This window comes from Lepidochelys olivacea, assembly GCF_965140295.1.
Source record: "Lepidochelys olivacea isolate rLepOli2 genome assembly, chromosome: 15".
In the NCBI taxonomy this organism is placed as follows: domain Eukaryota; kingdom Metazoa; phylum Chordata; order Testudines; family Cheloniidae; genus Lepidochelys; species Lepidochelys olivacea.
Window position 1 is genome coordinate 29,651,695 of NC_140425.1, and position 22,970 is coordinate 29,674,664.

At 42.5% G+C, this 22,970-nt stretch overlaps 1 protein-coding gene across 1 annotated transcript; it reads right to left on the reverse strand.

The window, feature by feature from the left end:
- Positions 1-1,982: 1,982 nt before the first annotated feature.
- BRAP (BRCA1 associated protein) lies at positions 1,983-22,963 on the reverse strand. The gene is made up of 12 exons (XM_084649059.1): positions 22,830-22,963; positions 21,464-21,625; positions 20,414-20,618; positions 19,309-19,498; positions 17,549-17,662; positions 16,482-16,630; positions 12,307-12,382; positions 11,581-11,719; positions 10,958-11,067; positions 9,463-9,552; positions 7,369-7,472; positions 1,983-5,396 (listed from the first exon to the last, which is right to left on the reverse strand). Exons 1-12 carry the CDS (start codon positions 22,909-22,911, stop codon positions 5,036-5,038), a joined length of 1,782 nt encoding a protein of 593 aa, XP_084505185.1. The 5' UTR covers positions 22,912-22,963; the 3' UTR covers positions 1,983-5,035.
- Positions 22,964-22,970: the final 7 nt, after the last annotated feature.

Here is a 22,970-nt window from a genome sequence, read left to right on the forward strand (position 1 = left end):
CAAAACTCGCTGTAAAAACATGTGAAGAGTTATGGAAAACACCCTGATAGCGTCCCAACAGTTGTGGTGTTGAAGGTAGGTTTGCTCAGGTTTCTGTCTTTGGGAAATGATTTTGAGCCCTTGTGGTCATTTAATGTATAAAGCATACGAAGTCTGAAAATGCTGAAGGAACAGCATGCATGAAGTGCTTCGGGATGAAACATAAGTTAGTACAACAAAGGCTACGGGACAAGTGCAACTGACAAGCTAACTTTTGTCCTCAACTGTGTACCCAGCTTTAACCGCCCCCCATGCAAGGGCTGTACTTAGCTCCACATAAGGGGTCCAACAAATCATCGGTGGAGGGCTCATAATGATGAACTGTAAAAGGGGTGGAGAGAGTTTTACTTCATGATACAAACAGGAGGCATGAAAAGTTAGGAGTTCTTGGTAAGGTTAAAAAAAAATAAAATCAGCCAGAACTGGGCTATCCAGTCCCATCTTCCCGATTCTTCTGGTAGAGTTTATGTCCCTGGGTGCTGTCTTAGCCCTTAATAGAAAGGGGAGAGGTGTTGAATGTTTAGCTACAGATCTCTATCTACAGGGCTTTTAAGTGAGTTGATATCAACCACCACCCAGGTGGCTGGGCAGTCTGAATAAGAGTCACTTCCTCTCTCAGTCATTCTCTCTGTACTTAATATCTATGATGTACTACTCCTGGTGGTTGACCACATCTTCCAGGAAAGACAATGTAGAGAAGGGATAAGATTTCCCAGAAGGCACCTAAATGACTTAGGAGTGTAAGTACCCTTTGAAAAAGCACCTAAGACTTAATTTCTAGTGGGGAGAAAAATGACCCCAGTTCAGGCCTTCCTTATACATCAGCACACACACGGCGTAAACTTGTTCATGTCTCCTTTTCAAATCATGTTAAAGAAAATGGGTTAGAGGGAAGAAGTGTTTAAATTCTTTAAGACAAAGAACATTATCTGTCCACTGGTTTGTAGTTCTGCATTATGACAAAATGTGGCAGATGTGGATCAGATAAGAATAGTGATGTGTAATAGGTTTATGAATACTATATGGGACCTGCTCAGTGAGATGAAGTTACTGTATGATGGGTTATTACACTTTCCTACATGAATGTCCTGATCTAGCTTTACAAGAAGGCTGTTGGAAAAACATGCAGGAAAGCAACACATGGGCTATAGATAAGTAACCTTCCAACACACTCTTGGGGGCAATTACAGGACAGGCCTAGGGCCAGGCTCCAGCCCAAAGTGACAGGTGTTTTGGCAAGGATGCCTAGAGGCCAAAGGGACACAACAGCTAAAGGGACTCTGGAGGGAGAGTTAGGAGTGTGCTGTTTCTGGGGAGAACACCCTGAGAGGAACCAGACACACAGGCCTTGCAAAAATGTCTGAAGCACTTTCCAGGGGCTGGTAAGCTTTGAGGCAGTTACACATGCTTATAGTTTTAAGACCTATTTCCACTGAATTTCTTTGGTTCTAAATAAATATTTTGCTTTAAAGAGTTTCTGGTTACTAGATACTAGTCATAGGTGCCAGCAGGAAATGAACTGCAGGCCTGTTGAGGTAATCACCCATAGTACTTGAGGACTGCAGCCGAGTCTGAGTGTGGGAAATCTGCATGATTCCACCCTAGAGATGATGGGGCGGGGTGGGCAGTGTGAAGCACTATAAGAGGCCAGGAAGGGGCGGTTAGGCCAGTAACTGTGACAAACAAACAATTATCCTAATGAGTATCACCACCTCTGGCTACAACAAACAATTCTTGTAAAGACAGAGAAAGCTGAATGGGATAAATCTGGACTCTTGTTCCAGGTTAAATTAGTGAGGAAAATAAACTGATTAGGGGATTCTCTTCCCCTCTGAAATTCATTCATCTCCTTTAGGCGGCCTTAAAAGATCTTTTCCTCATACATTAGCTGGACACCCCCACATAGTTACATTTCCCACAAATGCAGAGAGAGACTATTCACCCAAGTTTCAGCACTTTTAATATCCTTGGTTTCAGATGGTACAGGAAAGTGTCAGTCTTAGTAAGAACGACACCAAGGGCTGTCTCACACAACTGTTACAATGTAAATAAGAGGGATTCTAATCTACCCCTTTACAAATGCCGATCTCAGTCTGTGCAAACACTTGGAAAACTATCTCAAAATGACCAAGGTGCCTGTGAAAGGTGCTGCTGGGGGACAGAAGCGACAGCTCAGGACAGAAGGCCTCGTTAGCGACAGCAGAGGTACAGAGGGAACAGTAACCTGCAAGCTCCCCCCTCTCATTGCCCTGCCAGCACGCATGCAGCTTGATGAAACATGGTTAGGACAGAGAGTAGTTTAGCCCCCATATCCACTAGGGAGGTATTAATTCAACCGCTGGCCTTGCAGCTTAGATTTGCAGAGAGGTGATTGTCTGATATAGATACCTAACCAGTAATATCAACTCATTTCACATAGGCCCCGAATAGCTCTCAGATACTAATGACTGGCTGGAATTAAGCTGAGTTTCTTATCTTTTACTTTACTAACGCCATTTCTTTGACAGCTTTACCTCCGACACCCATTTTGTTTCACAGTTCTCCTTTTGCTCTGGTTTTAGTCTCCCCCGCCCCCAAGCCCGTCTTCCTTAATTAGAGATTTCGCCCTCAACAGTGTGATCAGATACAAAACAAAAATACTGTACACTTTTAATTGTAGGTCTCATTTTCTGAAGAGGAATTCTAGGATACAGTGTTCTACACACAGCAAGCTTTCAGCAAAAGGTAAAGTATCCCAGCTGGTGTAAAAATATATTTTAAATAAAATAGAGTTTCTATAGGAGAGCAAACTATGGTGAACATTTCTAATTCTTTAGAATATTTTACAGGAGCCAGAAGCCCAGTTGTACAATCTACAGCCTAAAAAAAAAGTTCACGTACAGTCATGCTTCAGCAGCTGAGGGCAAGTCTACAAAGCAAAGAATTGGATGCATTCGGTGCATGAACAAAAGTCGTGTATTTTAAATGTAAGAAAATGTAACCTTCCTAAAATTAAGCCAGCCAATGGGTTAAGGCAAGAAGCAGATTTAATGCAATGCAATTCTAGCCTTGCTCCTTTGGGCCTGGCTCCTGTAACTAATGCTACTTTCACTTGTTGGTTCTGCTGAGCAACTGGGTAAGTCACAGCTGCAGGTGCATTGGTTTCAGCCTAAATTGAGGAAACCGCTGCAGTTGAATGTTGAACAGCTTATCCAATGGAGAGGACACAGTCACAAGATCTCCCACACATTTGTAAGAAAGGGTAAGTCTGCGTCCTTTAAAATGCTCAGCACATGTCATCCGACACCTTCAGGCCTTCATTTAAGGGAGACACTGTAAAGTACCCAGTTTATCATGTGTTCTAGGACAAAGCCAGATTTGAACCAGAGAGTTTCCCCAAGAAGGCTGCATGCCCACAGATGGCTGTAGGGCAAGCGGAATGGGTGGCTTCAGTCTCTACCTCTCCACTGGAAAAGCAAGAGGGGTGTTAAAGGAAAATAAGGGAGGCCCTGAGTTCCAGATCCTGAAAGCTATTTGGGCTCCTAACTTCCACTGAAATCAGTGCAAGTCAGCAGCCTAACTAACTTTCAGGACCTGGGCTTGTGTGTTCAGCTACCACAGGAACTGGGTCCAGCAGATGCACCCAGCGTGAAGATGTTACATACATTATCCCGGCAGCTGGCTGTGCAGACTGCACACGGAGTATGAGCAGTTCCTCAAGCGCGTGGCAACCTGGAATGGTAACAAGCTAGTGACTAGCGTGAAAGCCAAGAGTATTACGGCCATATCTGAAAGGTGACGGATTCAGAGAGAGGAAAGTGAACGTGTGGTTTTCACACTACACACATCATTCCCGCCTCACTCTGCGGACAGCACTCGAGAGTATGCAGATACCTCGCACGGGCACAACTTAAATATGCAGAAGGCAAATGTCTAATGCATCTTAGTCCGAGAAGTACGCTTCAGAGAGCAGAACAGTGTAACAATGTTAGTCTGCAACAGGTACCAGTCTTTGTGTATACGGTTCCTTTTAATTAGTAGGAATGCTTATAAATAATTATGGAGACAAGGTGGGTGAGGTAATGTCTTTCATTGGATTAACTTCTGTTGGTGAGACAAGCCTTCAAGCTTACCAAGACCTGAGGAAAACTCCGCGTAAGCTCAAAAGCTTGTGTCTCTCCCCAACAGAAGTTGGTCCAATAAAAGATATTACCTCCCCCACTTTGTCTCTCTAATAACCTGGGACCAACACGGCTACAACAACACTGCACATAAATAATTATGTTCAATTATTTCCATAGCATACTCATTCCACAATCCCTTGAACTTTAAAGCAGTTAGCACTGCACCAGACCACCTTCAAAAGGTGTTTAAGATGGACTCCCTTACAGCAATTCTCAACACCATTAACATGGTTTATGATTATTACACACTTCACTCCATGTCATTGTCCACGCTAACTCCCCTATTCCTATCCTAATTCTGTGCTAGCACAATGCTGCAGGGTTTAGGTTCCACACGCTAAGTGGGATGGGGACTGAATCAGGTTTTCAATTAAAAGTTTTTATTTAATGAGCATTTCTGATCTTGGTTAGTAGGAAGAGGCTTTAAAAAAAACAACCACCCCCCTTTAAAACTTTGGGCCGAACTACCCAGTCATGTCCTTTTAAGGGGATCGAAGATTTGTTTTATGTTCAGACATGGCTAAAACTGAACACAATCTCCAATGAGAAAATAATGTATGAAGTGGGACTTAGATAAGACAGGAAGGCAAAATGGTGATTAAAATCTGCCTATCATTAGCTAACTAATGCAGTGAAATGCTTTTAAATACTGTAGATTCCCCATTAGCTGGCAGCCAGCTTTATGAAAAGCTCTGAAAACAACTTCTAGCTGAGCCTTATTTGGACTTGGTATTTAGTGTTGAATGTAACATTCAGCTTGAGTCCCGACACTTGTGCCTCATCATTCAGAAGTGGGGCTGATTGCTGTGAGGTTGATCCACTTGTCCCAATCCTCACTTGCCCCTTTTGCTACGGCCTCTCCTAGAAGGAGGCTTTCCTGTGCCCCCCGCTGGCGAGCTTGCAGAAGATGCCACCGCAATGTTGATCTGTCCTTCCTGAATTTCCTGCCTGGTCTCAGCTGGGAGGTGGTTGATTTTCTGTTGTGTTTCTAAGTAGAACATGACATCCCGCAGCTGCTCCTGTATCTCTGTGATCTGCAGGTCCTTCTGCTCACAAGTTTCCTTTAGAACCTTCTCTTCTTCCTTTAGTTTGTTTTGCAGCAAGGCCTGATTTGCTCGCAAACATTTGTTCATTTCCTGTTCCTCCTTTAGCTCATTGGAGAGTTTGGCCACCTTGTTATTCAGCTGAACGCACCTTACACACAACAGACAAGAAGGAAAAAGCAAATGAGACATTGCAGCCACAGTGGCCTAATTATCAGAGGAGTTAAGCTATCGGGGGGTTAAGTCAGACAAAGTTTATAGAATCACAGAAGTGTAAGGCTGGAAGAGACCCCAATAGGTCAAGTCCAGCCCCCTGTGCTGAGGCAAGACCAAGTAAACCTAAACCATCCCTGACAGGTGTTTGTCCAAACTGTTCTTAAAAACCTCCAGTGATGGGGTTTCCACAACCTCCCTTGGAAGCCTGTTCTAGAGCTTAATTACCCTTAGAGTTAGAAAGTTTCTTCTTACTATCTAACCAAAATCTCTCTTGCTACAAATGAAGCCCATTACTTGTCCTACACTCAGTGGACACAGAAAACAATTGATCACTGTCCTCTTTATAACAGCCCTTAACAGATTTGAAGACACAGAAATCAGGTCCCCCTTCAGTCTTTTCTCACAACTAAACGTGCTGTTTGTTTAACCTTTCCTCACAGGTCGGGCTTTCTAAACCTTTTCTCATTTTTGTTGTTCTCCTCCGGACGCTTTCCAATTTGTCCACATCTTTCCTAAAGTGCGGTGCCCAAAACCGGACACAGTGCCAGCTGAGGGTCCCTCATCAGTACTGAGTGGAACAGGGCAATTGCCTCCCATGTCTTACATCTGGCACTCTTGTTAATACACTCCAGAATGATATTCGTCTTTTTCGCAGCTGCATCACATTCCTGCCTCTCATTCCATCTGTGATCTACTATCACCCCCACATCCTTGTCAGCAGTGCTACCAACTAGCCAGTTATTCCCCATTTTGTAGCTGTGGATTTGAGTCTTCCTTCTTAAGTGAAGCACTTTGCACTTGTTTTTAATTGAATTTCATCTTGCTGATTTCAGACCAATTCTCCAATTTATCAAGATCATTTTGAATGCTAATCCTGTCCCTTGAAGTGCTTGCAACCCCTCCCAGCTTGAGGTCATCTGCAAATTTTATAAGCATACTCTCCATGCCATTATCTAAGTGATTAATGACAATATTGAATAGTGAAGCAGCAGGAGGATTAATGTGTCAGGATTCCTTGCCCTTGATTTCTCATGGCAGGAAAATACTCTTTTGGGTTAAAACTGAGATCTAGACATTGGCTAGATGGAAGAATCAGCTGGTACCACCAAGATGCAAGGACAACAAGCTACGGTGTGGAAGGACAATAGAACCTTCACAGGTTAACAGTCATCCCTTATCACACAGGTTTTTCAATCCAGCCTGTAGTTTACTGGCAATGTTGTGTCATCCATTTGCCTATAAACACATGTTCCATTCGCAGTATGGTACAGTGGCTGGAGCAGACTTCAGTTTTACTACGGATTTTCTGGATGATCATGGGATAGTCACCACCTTTGTGCCCTAATGTAATCAGTGTGTATACCAGGGATAACGCTTGCCGAACTTCCAGGAAAGTGTGTAAAGCACCATGGAGAACAGGTACTGTACCAGAGCGCTAGGGATTGTTACAAAGACACACACTATGTTAGGCATCTTTAAATTTAGATGCTTCCAAGTTTGTTTTATTCATGGGGAATGCCTCCTTCCAGCTGCTTTCCTTTCTTTGCAGGTTGTATTCCTTCTGACTACACAGCTGACTGGCTTCCACTTCTGAGTGGGCATGGAAGGAGAAAGATTTAATGAACACTAACCAAGCAAACTATGTGGAAAGAGCAGAAGCTCAAAAGCTGCATTCCATGCTACAGCCATTTTAAATACGTAAGACACCCACAGAGGTGGGACATTGGATTTTTAAAGTCAGGGTCCTTACCACACCAGTTGAGGGTATTAAATATTTATATTCAAGAAGTCCTGAGAACCTGATGAAGAGGGTTTTAAAAAGTCAGATCCAATTTGAGTCTTAAAGTAGTGTGTATAAAAAAAAGAGCTAGACGACTTGTTAAAAATCTACTTTTAGAGACACATACTTCCGTTCCACAGATTGTTTCTCTTTAAGTAAGTTGTTCAGCCTGTGCTCCAAATTATCACATTTCTCAATGGTCTCTTTAAATTTAGTCTTCATGTTGTTAATCTGTAAAAACAAACAGACATTTCAAACAGGTCAAAGTCCTGTGCACTTTCATTATGACAGTCATGTTTTCTGAAGCATTTTCTAGACTTTGACCAATTACTGAACCAGGTGAGCAACTGTTCAAAAGATTGAAAGCAGCAGAAAAAAATCCTCCCCCCACCCTTAAAAAAAAAAAAAAAAGAAAGAAAGAAATCCCTATAAATGCTGCTTGCCAAAAAAAGAATTAACAGAAACACTGACAAGAGGATAATTGTTATGGAATCTGCTTGTTGAGAAGTGCAACTAAGCTTGTAAAGATGGGGTGGAGAAGACCTTAGTGGACACTAAATAAGCCTGCAGCAAAGCCCTAAATTGCTGCCTTCTTTTTCTGAAGTTTAAATTGAGAGAGAGAGTTAGTTTAGCAATTCACACTCAGATGCTGGTTCCACTTCAGTATTTACTAAGCAGCAGCAGACCTCTGTCATACGACAGTGACCTATTGACATTTTCTCTCAGTCATGCATAATGCAAACGAAAAAAGTTGGGTATGTCCGGGTATGCGTTCTGTTCCAATGTAGCATACAACTAGGCACCATTGCTTCGCTTAAAGAGAGCCATGCTCCAATACGTGATCTGTGGACTAAATATGACATATGAAAAAACACAAAAACAAACAAGGAATGTCTTTGTATCCTAACCCAGTGAACAAATGATGGCTCAAAGAGGGGAAAGAGAGATGTCATTCAATATCTAATAAAAAAACCTTTCACATACTGGCAACATGGACTGAAACGGACACTGCTTTTTTGAAGCAGCAGCCTTGACAAGTTTAAAAGCCACCACACACACACACACTGATTTCAATGGAGCCACTGTGAAAGCAGGTCAGGTTTTATGCTTTCCAGACTTATAGTTTAATGTTTATGCAACTTCTGGTTAATTTTGGGAGGCACACTTGCCAGTGGATAGTGGAATATTTTGTACAGTTAATTCAAAAGGCCCTTATAAGGACAGAGTTCCAGGAACAATTACAGGGATCTTTAGAATAAGAAGCAGTCTTCAGAATACATGTCCTAGTGATTTTAGTTTAAAACTAGAGTTGTATCTACTGTGTTTGCAGCTATTTCAAAGAGGATTTTAACTATAAAATTTTCTTTTACAGACACACAGATAAGGTTCTTCAGCCATTTCTTATTGAAAATCAAGTTTTCGGGACCCACTACCCGTAGCTAGTTTTAAATGAATTCTTTATATGTTTATGGAGTGGCTTAACTGCAGATACAGTGCATGATTAATTGGAAGCCACAAAGTTTATGTAATCTTATACAGCATGCAGACAAGGTTCAGTTGAGGATTTATCCAAGAGCTTTGATTCACTTAAAGCACAAACACCAATCGGATCTGCACAGATTATGGATATTTTTTATGTTCTCCAATTTCACTAAAGCTTCTCTGTACCTTTCTGCCCAAGACATTTTGGATCAGTCCTGCCCATAGAACACTCCACAAATCATAGAACTTTAAACACACACATCTTTCTGGGGATGTGCGGAGCAGAGATTATTTTGGCTTTCTTCAGTGGAGCAGGTTAATGTCACAAAAGACTAGGGAGGGCTAGTGTAGCATAGAGTGACATTTCCAAGATTTTCATTTCAGAGCTTCCTAACATTTCCACTAGTTGCACAGATTTCAAAGTCACCAAATTTAAGTCAGGCTTCAATCTGGGTGATGATTTGCCTCCTTCTGCACAGCTCATCAGCAATTTTCTGAGTCGGTGCACAAGACAGGGGAGGGATCTCGGTGCTAATTTCCCTCTAAAGAAGAAAAGGAGCTCTCCTTCATATGGCAGCGTAATTCCCTGACACTAAAACTGCACAGTAATGGCCGGATTTTCAGAAGTGCTGAGCAACCACAACTCCCATTACAGCCAATGGGATCTGGGGGTGTTCAGCACATTGAGAATCAGGCCAAATGTTCAATTAACAAGACTAGGGAAGGAAAAAAAGCTTACTTCTTCAGCTGTATCCTTTTCTATTCGGACAATCTTGTTTTCCCAGTAGATGCGCTGAGATTCCAGCTGGCTTGTAAGCAAATATGAGTACTACAATCATACAAGAGATGCAAAGGTAAATAATTAGGGCAGGTTACCACCATTTCGCAGATGCCAATAAACCCAAAGGGCTTCAGAAATCTAATACGATTACACTGTGTAGAAGCAACGCTCTAAACTTTTCACAGAAGGGGACAAACTGCAGATGCAGTGCACAGACAATGGAAAAAAAAAAAATTAACTGCAAAATCTTTACTGCATGCTCGTGGGGTTCCCCCTGTGAGTTTTAAATGGGCCATTGCTAGCGTCACAATAGTAAGTGATTTATAATGAGGGGAAAGGACAATACAAGCACCCTAGGAAAAGGGGTAAGTCCCCTTCAGCTTTTACCTTCAACGAGAACATGAAGTTACCAATCACACCTGCTATCTGCATTTGAGCTACTGAAGGATCTCTGAGTCAGTCAGTTGTTTTCCATTTTCAGGTGGTTTTACTCTACAACTGTACAGGCTTCTAAAATCCTTAAGAAGAGGGATTAGGTGCAAATCTCATGTGATCTGCACCTTGGGAGAAAGAATGGATCTTCAGCTGTGGATAACTATCCTCAGTATTTTGTGCTTTCTTCTGACCAGGAATGCTCATTACCAATGCTATTTTTGTGTTTAAAACAAGGACTTATTGCTTTACATCCCATCTTTTCCAGTTTGATCTTCTAGTAAATTTATAATGAGGATTTGGGAAAATATGATAATTTGTTTAGCTGCACACTAACAGACACCAGATTAGGACTTCAATGCAGGTTTAAGCAGGAAGACAAAGCCCTTAAACATTTTCAGTAGACACTCCAAATAGCTAGTCAAGTAAATTCTTTCTACAAATGTTTGATCTAGTTTGCTCTACCAGCAAAGTGTTCATTTAAAAATCCTACGTTAAGTTCTGTTGATGGTTTGTATGCTGAATTTGAACCCAAGGCCAATTAAGATGGCAGAATTCAAGTTCTCAGAAAAAATAAGGTTATAGTGATTTAGCCATCAAGTAAGGTTTTGCACTGAAAATAATGTCACCATGGGATCCTAGAACTTAGATTCTAGATCAAGCATGCTTAGCTTACTTCTGTCTGCCCACAAACTCACCTGGGTTCCTGAAGTCAAACCAGGAGTCTTCCCTTCTCTTGTATCATCACCAGTAAGGAAGGTTCCACTGGCAAGAATGGGCCATCAGTAACACCTCTGCAACTTTATTGAGTTTGCACAGGTGTAACTGACTGAACTTTAAGACCTTTCGGTTGATGATGCACAGAAAGGAACAGAATCCAGCTAACTCTTCGCTGTTGGCTCTGCAGAGCCAAAAGGAGTAAAAAGCAGTAAACCATATGCCATTTTTAGTCACATTTAGAGTTGATGCATGTTTACATATAGCAGCACAAAGTTGTATCTGAAGAAAGCTAAATATTTACCTCTAACTGTAAGGAATCGATTTTTTCGTCCTGACACAAATCCCCCTCACACTCATACTGAACTATCTTCCCATCAGTTTTACTTGCAACCAGTCGATGGACATAATTATCTAAAGAGAGAAAAGCAACCAAACCAAGGGTAGTTTCAATTTGAGAAAACCCAGGTGTTATAACTTGACTGGAACGCTGGGAAATACTTTACACAGCACAGTTAATCATGCAGCTTGATGCCACAGAGTAATACTGAGGCAAAGAGGTTAGTAATTACTTAATGTACTCCATGTTTAATAGAATCTGCATTGACACTAGCTAAGATAGTTACAAAAGCTCAGTCATGCTTCAGGACAACTTGATCAGGAGACAGGCCTCTCCATTCCACCAATGCTACAGGGTGGTCTCATGGCATTATGGGTTTATGGCCTCCCACTGAAGCATCTGGAATGGCTTTACTAGAGAAAACAGATGGTCCCAGAAGATGGGACATTAACACTGCAAAAACTCCCTTCCAATCTTCATGTTAACTTTATTACTAGGACGGTGTTAAAAATGCCACTGCAGAAAGATTCTGAGAACTATGTCCAAGCAAGCAAGGTTACCGTTAAGAGCAGAAGGAAGAGGTTTACCTCCAGCATAGTCCCAAACTCTGTGATTGGTTAACTGCATTGCATAAGTGTGCTGAGTCTCCTCAAAGTGTTTGTAAGCGTGCCGGCTCACGTAACGACCGCATCCAATGTGCCCACATATCAAACAAATCCAAAGGTTCTGTCAACAGAAGGAGAGAGATTTTGCACATGTATAAGAGTAAAATTTGTTAATGTGAAAAAGGTGCTTGTGTGGTTTTAGAGGCTTGAGAAAGCATCCGGCAAGGACAATTGCTAGCATCCTCCACTGACAGCATGCATGGCTGCTTGTATTTCCAGTCACCTTCCTAGGCAAGGCACAGGGTTTGCTTGTTGTGAAACCCCGTGAAGACTAAAGGCAAGACCGCAGAAGTACAGTATAAGTCTACTGAAAGAAGTCTCAGTGCACCAGATGCAAGGGCAGCCCAAAGAGTGACCTTCCCAAAGTAAGGCATCCCAAAAGAACCCTGAAAGCAAGCTCTGAACATCTCCTACGCTTCTCAAAGGTCCCGGGAAGGTTTTTCACACAGCAGGACATCTTTTTTGCGGGACAGTATCCCCTCCCAGTGGGCTGACCCCAATGGAAAATGGGTGCACTAATCTAGCCAGAAGAAAGATGGGCCAACCCAGCAGCCCCGGGCATTAGGGGTTTAGGAAACTAAAACAACAAAAAGCACCAGTGGGATCAAAACTAATAAATCTCACTCATCTCCCACCCCACCTACTTACTTCTTGAACTCCACACTCAAAGCATTTATTCTCTTCCACTGGCTCAGGTGTTTGGCAGTACCTGCAGACAGGACACCTATAACCATAACAATCAAGCAGATATAGTTAGATACACGGAACCCGATGGTTAGTGCTGAGATGGGGAGAAACTGACCATATCCAGGAAGCTTAAGGCAGAGGTTACATCCTAGGGTTTTGTGGGACACTCCCCACCCCAGCCCATCTTTCAGCTTTTTCCTCACTAGTTTAACCCAAAATTTGCCTTCCTCCTACACAAACCAGCTGTTCTCTCACTATTTATTCCTGTAAAACTGATGAATGCCATTTCTTAAACCAGATGAAGTATCTTGCAATAATCTTAGTTTTAACTGTGATCCAGGAATTGAACAGCTGGGATAAAGCCGGGAGACAAGATTGTCAATGCACCCAGTCTTTTCCATGGAGAATGCAATGCAAGTCAACTGATGTCATGAAACATTACTTGTCCTCAACATTAAAAGAAAAAGTACCCAGTAAAACTCTTCTGTATAGTGAACTATCTGATTATTTTGGACAGCCTCAATTATTACTTCCTTCAATTGACCACCTTGATGATTTTGATCTTAGAAGAAAAGGAGGACTTGTGGCACCTTAGAGACTAACAAATGTATTTGAGCATAAGCTTTCGTAAGCTACAGCTCACTTCATCGGATGCATTCAGTGGAAAATACAGTGGGGAGATTTATATACACAGAGAACATGAAACAATGGGTGTTACCATACACACTGTAACGAGAGTGATCACTTAAGGTGAGCTATTACCAGCAGGAGAGCGGGGGGAGGAGAAGAGGAAGAAAAAACCTTTTGTAGGGATAATCAAGGTGGGCCATTTCCAGCAGTTTACAAGAACAGTAGGAGGGGAAATAGTGTTACTTTGTGTAATGACACATCCACTCCCAGTCTTTATTCAAGCCTAAGTTAATTGTATCCAGTTTGCAAATTAATTCCAATTCAGCAGTCTCTCCTTGGAGTCTGTTTTTGAAGTTTTTTTTGTTGAAGAATTGCAACTTTTAGGTCTGTAATCAAGTGACCAAAGAGATCGAAGTGTTCTCCGACTGGTTTTTGAACGTTATAATTCTTGACGTCTGATTTCTGTCCATTTATTCTTTTACATAGAGACTGTCCAGTTTGACCAACGTACATGGCAGAGGGGCATTGCTGGCACATGATGGCATATATCACATTGGTAGATGTGCAGGTGAACGAGCCTCTGATAGTGTGGCTGATGTGATTAGGTCCTGTGATGGTGTCCCCTGAATAGATATGTGGACACAGTTGGCAATGGGCTTTGTTGCAAGGATAGGTTCCTGGGTTAGTGGTTCCGTTGTGTGGTTGCTGGGGAGTATTTGCTTCAGGTTGGGAGGCTGTCTGTAGGCAAGGACTGGCCTGTCTCCCAAGATCTGTGAGAGTGATGGGTCGTCCTTCAGCATAGGTTGTAGATCCTCGATAATGCGTTGGAGAGGTTTTAGTTGGGGACTGAAGGTGATGGCTAGTGGCATTCTGTTATTTTCTTTGTTGGGCTTGTCCTGTAGTAGGTAACTTCTGGGTACTCTTCTGGCTCTGTCAATCTGTTTCTTCACTTCAGCAGGTGGGTATTGTAGTTGTAAGAACGCTTGATAGAGATCTTGTAGGTGTTTGTCTGAGGGGTTGGAGCAAATGCAGTTGTATCGTAGAGCTTGGCTGTCGACAATGGATCGTGTGGTGTGGTCTGGATGGTAACACCCATTGTTTCATGTTCTCTGTGTATATAAATCTCCCCACTGTATTTTCCACTGAATGCATCCGATGAAGTGAGCTGTAGCTCATGAAAGCTTATGCTCAAATAAATTGGTTAGTCTCTAAGGTGCCACAAGTACTCCTTTTCTTTTTGCGGATACAGACTAACATGGCTGCTACTCTGAAACCAGAAAAAACAAGACTAGCCCCTTTGCTCACCATGAGTGGGGCTAGCCCCCTCGATCATTATCCATCTCACATTTCCTGTTTCATTCTTAATGCATCTTGATTTGGGTCTGTGTCACGTATTTGGCTCTTGTGAGAAGTAAGAGCTGTGCAGATAGACAGTGAGGAGCAAACTCCTGGTTGGTGGGCTGTGTCAGAATCATCTGGGTAGTTAGATGTAGAGTTTTCATTCAAAGGAAAGAAAAAGCCACCCTTCTTTCTACAGCCACTTCCTTGTTACTTAGATGTTCTCAGTTTGAGAAGACAGAGCCCAGATTTCCTTACTATCTGCAACAGGATCCTGTGGAGTGTTACACATTCTCATGGGAGGATGCTGCAAATCTGCACTACTGAAGATATTCTAGTCTAGCAAAACAACATAATCAGAAAAAAATTGTCATGCAAGAGATTTAATTTTAGCGAGGAGATGTAGCCTTGTGCAATACACGTTTTAAGCTTTGATATTGTGCCAGTTTTTGGTTAAAAATGAGCTGGGAGGGATCTGGATTAGTCAGTCACTGGCAAAATCTAATTTCTTTAAATTTAAACTGTTTTTGATTTATGAGGCACCAAGCTATTTTTATGGACAAGTTATTAATTCAGTCCTGCTGACATTTTGTGAGAAGTTTACTTTGGGACAAGAACAATTAGCTCTGCTGAAACATGGCATGCAAAAGAGGGTATACAGTGAAATGTTAACTGTAACAATAAAGGAACGACGCCACTATAGACAGGAAAGCAATAAAGAATTTGAGGTCGGTTCTGGTATTTAGTTTTCTGTAACATATCAGGCAATCCAAGTTACTGCAACAAATTGCAACTAATTACCAAGAGGAATGCAAAATATGTATGATAGATAAAAGGACTTTGTTCTCATTGGGAGATTCTTTGAAGGACTCAGACATGTTCAAATCTGACTGCACTATCTAAATGGAATGCGTAGAACTAATAAGAGCAAAAATACTCTAAAGGATTAAAGTTAAGTAATTAAAGGCAAGAATACACAAGTTTTAAGGATAAGATCTCTTGAATGCTTCAGCAACACATTTGTAACGTTAAATGGCAGTTACACACTACTTCACTCTTTAGTGGAAATTTATATTGCACTTTCCATGTAGTTTCTGTTGCAAGATTCCTTGCAAAGCCTAGCTAATGCTACTCCAGCAGAGGTCACTGTAAAGCAATACAAGGCTGACTCCCTCCAGATTACCGCCTAGGCATATCACAGCTTCAGCACACTCAGCCTCCACTGGATTGAGAAGCAAGGGAGAGGCCAAGATTCAGACCAGGATTTTGTGCTTCTATACATAGGTCCTACTCCCCCGCCCCCCCTTTTTGTTTCTAAAAACTTTTGAGTAAGGGGGTCAGGTACAGGCAGCTGGGTACAACTTTAGCTAAAATACAATGCCTCTGGAAAAACCCAGGAGGAGTTGTAATGAAATGGTGATGGCAGCTAGCAGCGCTGCATGCAAGGGATCAGTCTGAATCTGAAGCTTGATCCTGTGCTCCCTGGCTAGAAACATGAGCCCATATCCCCTTGGTCTCAGTCTAGGCCACGTTTTTTCTTGCTGTGCTCTGACTGAAGCAGCCTCCTGTTTCCCATTTGCCAAGTAACCTTATTGGCTTTTGATCCCTTCCCTTCTGCTTCGCTTAGCACTACAGCTAAGATCTCCCCTTGGACACAGTCTACTCTAGCTATCAGGCCCAATTCTTTGTCATTATTGTAATGTCGAAGTTATATTGAAAATGCATCAGAGCAGAGTCTTTGTGTCGCTTTGGAAACATCTGAGACAAACACCTATTGCACTACCCTTCCCACACAGCCACTGGAGAGGACACTGACTAAATGTAGATAAGGAGAAGCTGAGCTGTGCAAGACTGGACAGACGATGGGGTCTCTGTGTCGGAAACAGTGAAAACTGACATCTCTATCCTACAGCATTTTAAAATTCTTCGTGTTGCTCTGCAAATAGCTCATGGCCATGAAGAGCCAGAGGGAGCTTTATCCAACTATCCTTGTCTAGGAGATTTATCTTCTGTGCCTCCTAACAGGGAAGGCAAAGATCACTAGGGCTTGGAGCAGCTCCCATCCCTGCAGTAGAGACACAGAGCTGGTCCTGTCAATGTGGACAAGGAAAAGCTTCACCACACCTTAAACACACTGCTTTGAATCAGGGGAATAAAAAGCCACTTACGTGGTGTCTTCCCAGCGCTGCAGACACTGGCTATGAAAGCTGTGGTTACACACCGTGGTAAGGATCCCGTTCACAGACTCATCCATTCTTTCCAAACACACCGTGCACTTTGGCAGCTCCGTCAGATCCATTACAGGAAGGCTGGCTCCCTTCACAGGAAGAGGAGCACAAGCTTATTGCTGCTCACGCCATATGCTATAGGTAAGTCACATACGTTTAGCTACACAACTTCTTACCCTACTGCTTCGTAACTGTGGGGGCTAGGGAGTAAATGGATTGTTTAATGTTCCAGTAAGTTTAAATGCAGACAGAAAATTCAACCACAACAGTGGCTAACCTCGTTAGCTATTTTGATTATTGGTCTAACCATTGACAGTGCACAACTAATACTCAACTGTATGCATGGCAAAACATTTCAGTGATTTTTCCTAAACATCTGAGACGAGCTATGTCAGAGACATGACTAGGAGCCAGGCCTCATGGGTTCTATTCCCAGCTCTGGTACAGTCTCTGTGACCCTGCTCAAGTCACTTAATTGCTCTGCTTTAGCTTCCCCATAGGGATCACATTAAAACGTATTCCATGACACAGAGGTGTTGCAAGGATAAGGGTGAAGAATTACTGTGTGTTAAGATACCAGCTGATAAATCTGAAAGGAAAATAATCCATTTGTTTGGGGGAAATGCTTTGCTTAGCTATTCTAGCCCCGACATTACTGATTCAGAACATACAACTGTCTCTCAAAAACACAGACATGATATGGTAAATGTATCTGCACCATGCCCAATTCAGATTTCGGGAATCACTAAGATCTACTACAAGAGTGAGGAATTTGGACCTGGAGAATTTTCAGTGATCACTTATTAGGGCTAAGCCCCATCAGGTCAGAGAATAGGTCATTCTCCCCTATGGAAGTACTGCAACAATCAAAGGCAGAGTTGGGGTTGCAGCAGTTAAGTATCCTCCAGCCCCACAGACAGGCCTGCCCTGCCCACTCCCAGATAATCCTATTAAACCACTTGTAAAATATCAGCAAAAGAAAAAAAAAACAAAAAACAAAAACTTACATCTTCTGATTTGAAGACTTCAGCCCTCTCCACATACACCAGCTGGCACACGTCTTCTTCTATGGAGTTGAACTGTCGACCGTTGCATGCCATATAAAAGCTGTCAGCATCAGCCTATGCACAAACCAAAGGAAGCCAGTTGACAAGGAGTAAGGCAAATGAGACTTTTCCAAGTACTAGGATATTACCAAAAAGAAAGCCATTTCATAGGTTAATCTCTTGAGCTCTCCTGCTAGTCAGGATCCCTTCATTTCCACACTGGTTTCAGCAGAATAGTTTTCTAGTTGAATTGGCAGGAAGAACTGAAGTGCACAATGAGATCAGCTATTATGATCTTAATATTCAACAGCGATAGCCAATCTCTCTTTAGCATCAGTTTTGTTCCTAGTCAGCAATTTCAGCACGGGTGGAAAGCAAATATTGTCTCTCTGCAAAAACTTGGAGTAAAAGGATTGCTGCAGAGGGCCCTATTCAAAAACATTCACATTCATGTAGGTGAAAAGGATGGCATATAATTTAACTGGAGAGAATCCATTTAACTTATGAGCAGCTCAGATATTTGTTGAGCCACCAATAATAGAGGACGACTTAGAAAGAGGCACTCACAGACATCAGGCCCAAAACTTTACCTGCCTCAGAACGATTAGGAAGCCTCACACTCGGTGCAACATTTTAACATGCTCGGATATTCCAGTAAGGATCCTACCATCAAGTGAAGTGAGCTAGATTTCAGGGCATTAGCTCTTCCTTGCCCCCCCAGTGCTTTAATGGTAAAATATGAAGTGATTCCAGTCTGTCCATGTCATTGTTTCAAGTTGCTTCATATATAAAAGCCACAGAGCTCCACAAAACAAATAATGATATAGTGTAATTCAAATGGCCTTTTGCTGCATGCAGCAATTGCCTTTGAGGTCCTACTGGAGCAGAAATCAGCAATTTTTGATAGACAGATGAGAAGTTGCCAAGTCAATTGACTCTAGACAGTTCTGCTGAATTAGTGCAAGATTGCTTGGAAAATGTCTAGTGCAAACAAAGCAAGTTGATATTGAGTGGGTTTCTCTGCAGTTCTGGGTGCATATACAACATGTACACAACACATATAGGAATTTTAGCCTTGTGAGAACCCCATGGATGAGAACTACAGTATTCAGTCATCTAGTCCACCTCACCCAAGTTTGAGAGAAAGGAAGCTTATTTACACAAAGTACGTTTAGTTGTCCTGCTGATCTTGACAAATGCCCCACTCTCCTCAGAACAGTGGACTAAATAGGTAATGGGTCCTCTCAATCCTTAATTTCTATTCAAACTAATGACGCCACACTGATCAAGCTCTTTCTGCTCTGCACTATGCGCTCATGAAGATATCAGAGTATGTTTATAGGCATGTTGTACTTTTCTTCCATCCTTGTCTATTTACTACAAGCACAGCCATTTCTGAAGCACCAGAGAGCAGTATATTCTAGATTTCAACACCCCGTCTGCTGTGAGAAAGTATGAAGTAGGATAGAGAGGCACTTGCTTTCATAACAGCCATTCAAGCTGCAGGCCTAATTCCAGGCCTACCAGGCTCAGTGTTGCTTTAAGGAAAGATTGAGAAAGACATTTCGCTTTACACAGCAAGAGGATAAGGTGTGTGATCTCAGATAACACAGCAGACCACTGAGGTTGGATAGCACCTTCAAATAGTATCTATAAAGCAGTATGCAAGCCATTTCTAAAACCGTACCTATGGCAAAGGAGTCTAATATCTTAGGTTTTACCTGTGTACTAAACTTTATCAGCACCATATACTGGTTTGGAGTGGAATCTCTGATGATTTTCATATGTTCAATTACTTCATAGAATGAGGCCACAAACTTCATAAGGTCATGACTGGTCATTGTAGCAGGGACTGTGAGAATACATAGCATGGCGCTGCGCCTTACATCTTCTTTTAAGGAGGTCATCTTACTAATAAGACAATAATTAGACGGTCTTAAACTGAGGTCAAATTAGACATCCTATTATAAGACAATGCCATTTTACATAGAAGACAAAAGAAAACTTGATGCTTCATAATTCAAATGGTTAGCTATTAACATTATTTTAAACACCAACCTCAAAGCTCTTTACATATTTGCAAGCATTTAAGATTTAACAAAAGGTTGTGGTAACAAATCTAAAAATGCCCATATAAATTTTGTCATGAACCATTTGCTGAAGATATGTGCAGCACTGGAAGAGACAGATCATCCCCTTCAAAGTGACATCTGTAGTTCTAGAAAAGTAGTTGGAACTTGCAAACCACAAATGCTCAAAATATTCCTAGAACAAGTGAGCCACGGTTATCACTAAAAATGGAGTATGCATACAACATGTCATTGTGTCCCGGTAACTTTCACGATGAATATCGGAGACTGACATTCTCATTCAGCTCCCCAAGGTATAGAATTGTGCTACCATAAAAATAATAAAAAAAAAAACAAAACACATTTTGAAAGTGCAGGTTCTCTCCCTATTTCTGCTGTAGGAATTTGAATGCAGGGATATCCTTCAACAGAGTCCTCTCAAAACCAGTCTGTCTGCAGCCACTATTTTTACTTATCTCATTGCTTCTAACCCTGGCACAAGCATGCACTCAAAAGTGACTTTACCCATGGCTGGAAGGCCTGGACCTGCTTCAGGTTCTGCCATTAATGCAGCTATACAATTCAGGTGGCACTGTAACCCTTTCTGGGTGCCAATATATCGCACTGCCAGTGTGCCACTGCTCTGCCAGCCCAAGGAGCAGCAGTCCCAGTGGTTACTGACTCACTCTTCTGGATTGCAGTATAATTCTATGGCACTGTTCCCACTAAGTCTATAATTAGTTAACCATGTTCTTACTTTGTTTTGTACAGGTGCATAATACCATGAACTATTTCAACTGATGGATTCCCACTGAAGAAGGAAATCTGGTCAGGAAGTTGCTTAGATGGAGAGTCTGGAGCAGCCTCAACACATTCTTTAGTTTGACCATCACGTTTACTTTTATCGTCAACAGATGAAGCCTCTGAAGATTTTCTTCCTTCCATTGCAGCTTTTGTCTCATCTTTTACAAATCAAAAGCTTTCAGATTACACACCACACGTCAGAAACATCAATTGCACTTTAATTGTCATCTTGATGTACAACAGAGCCAGCTATTAAGTCAAATAATTCCCTTTCAAAACAGAATTAAAGACACTTCTAAACTATGGGGTCTGGACATACAATAAACATCAACATAGCTACTAAGCATCTTTAATCCACAGCATTAGAGAGCTATTGGCAAGGCCCCGGGGTGCTGTGAAGCCAGCTAGACAAGCTCTGAAAGGTGCCATACTAAGTTCTGCAGCACACCTACTTTTCTACAGTTAAAAAACAGATTTTATTGAATTAAATATGAAAAACAAACAATGTCGTCAGGACAATTTTCCTTGGGATTTGTTTGGCTACAGAATTTAATATCACCTAGTTTTGAATGTTCTCTCCATTCTGAAGTTAGTTTTCCAGAAGCTATAGAATTTTACATTAAACAATTGAGAGAGTTTTGAAATCTGCCTGCTAATCACGATAGGGTACTCTGATGGGCACGCACACAAACGAGCGTATGCTTTGCGTTTACTGGCAAGTGGCTGTCCCTGCTGGGTAGTGCTTTGCCGGACGAAATAGATTCGCCTATCCACTCCCCAAAAAAATTCTTAAAAAAAGCTGGCATTTTCTTGCCCTTACATTTGTAACACAATAGATTTTGGTCGATGGCCACTCCTGCATGCCCAGCACTTTGGAAAATCAGTCCAATTTTAAATACTTGTAAGAGACAATTTATGCAACAAATTGTAGCATAGCCATACAAATGTACCAGAGAAATTAACAGGACCAAAACCTCCCTTTTCAAACTTTTGGAATGGGTACCTGGATTGGACTTTATGGTCTCTATGATCATATCTGTCATCTCTCTGCGACCAATATGCTGGTGAATAATTGCTGCTTTTTCCATAGGTGCCTTTTCTTCTAGACAGGCTCTGGCTGAAGCTAGTGATTTTTCTTTGATTTCCTCATCAGACATTTCAGTGGCTAAGTAGAAACAATGATTAATGTCATTGGAATAGCTACCCAGAAGCAGAAACAAACAACTCTACTCAAGCAAGGGCAGAACAGACCTGTGTAACAACAGCAATTAGGCCACTACTAGCTTATTACATTAATTCTTGAAACTGCTTTTATTCCTTCTTCTGGCCAGCAAAAACATGAAACAGAAGAGCACCGTTCCGAGAATATATTTTATTTCCTCAAAAACAAAAGTGTGGTCGGTCACTCTTTAAAATAATTTATCTCTCTATTTTATATTAAACAGATGTGAAGCTAAAAAAGGGCAAAATGTAGTTAGATATTAGGACAAGTTAATCATCCCTCCAAACAGTGCACTTAACCAACTCTGAGGAGTCATACGAGCACCATCACTGCATATATATCAGTGGCAGCTATCGCCAGGTCAGATTTCATAGGGTCTTTATCTGGTAACAAAGAGAGTCTTGATTTATTATCCTTTATACAGGAGAGTGGTCCCTTTTTAGCCACTCCTGTCAAATTTGACTGCATTTATCTACCTATACCCCAATGCACTTTGGAAAACACTTTTAATAACCGTACTAAGTGTTTAGTCTCAGAGCCATTGACGAGGGGACACCCCCCCCCCCGCCATTTGCTGCTGCCACAAGTTTTAGTTTGCCCAGAGCAAAGTTGTTTTCTTTTAGAAACTGCAAAACAAAGTGAAAGCTTAAAAAAAACCCCAAAACATGTTAACCCTTCTCCTTCAAAGGGCAGGGGGGCACCTGCTTTCACACCCCAACCCCCTTCAGAGATCTGCGGACAGGCACCCTTCTCCCCCAGCACCGCCCCCCGCCCGCCCAGAAGGAGACAGACACCCTGATCCCCCTCCCATCAGTCCCCTTCCACTGCACAGAACGAGGTACAGAAAATTCTGCTCCCCTCCCACACATAGACACTAGCCCCCAGCCCTTGCTCGGGGGGGGGGGAGACAGCTTGCTCCCCCTCCCCCACCGGCCCCCTACCCTTGCACGAGGCGGGGGGGAAGAGGATACCCTGCTCCCCCAGCTCCATCGGGGGGTCACCTTCCCGCCAACCCCCTTAGATCAGACCGTCGGGGGGGAGGAGCGACTCGCCAGCCCCAGCGGAGGGAGACCCCGCCACGCCCGACTCAGCGCCCCGCGCCCCTCTTCTCTGCCCCGCCGCCCCGGCATCCCCCCCCGGGGCTCACCGGCCGCGCTGTAGGGGAAGCCGGCGGGCAGCGGGGACTGCTCGGCCAGCTCCAGTCGGATCACAACGAGTGACACGCTCATAGGGGCCGGGGATCCCGGGCCGGCGGGGCCCGAGCGGGAACGGGCCGGCCCCAGCACAA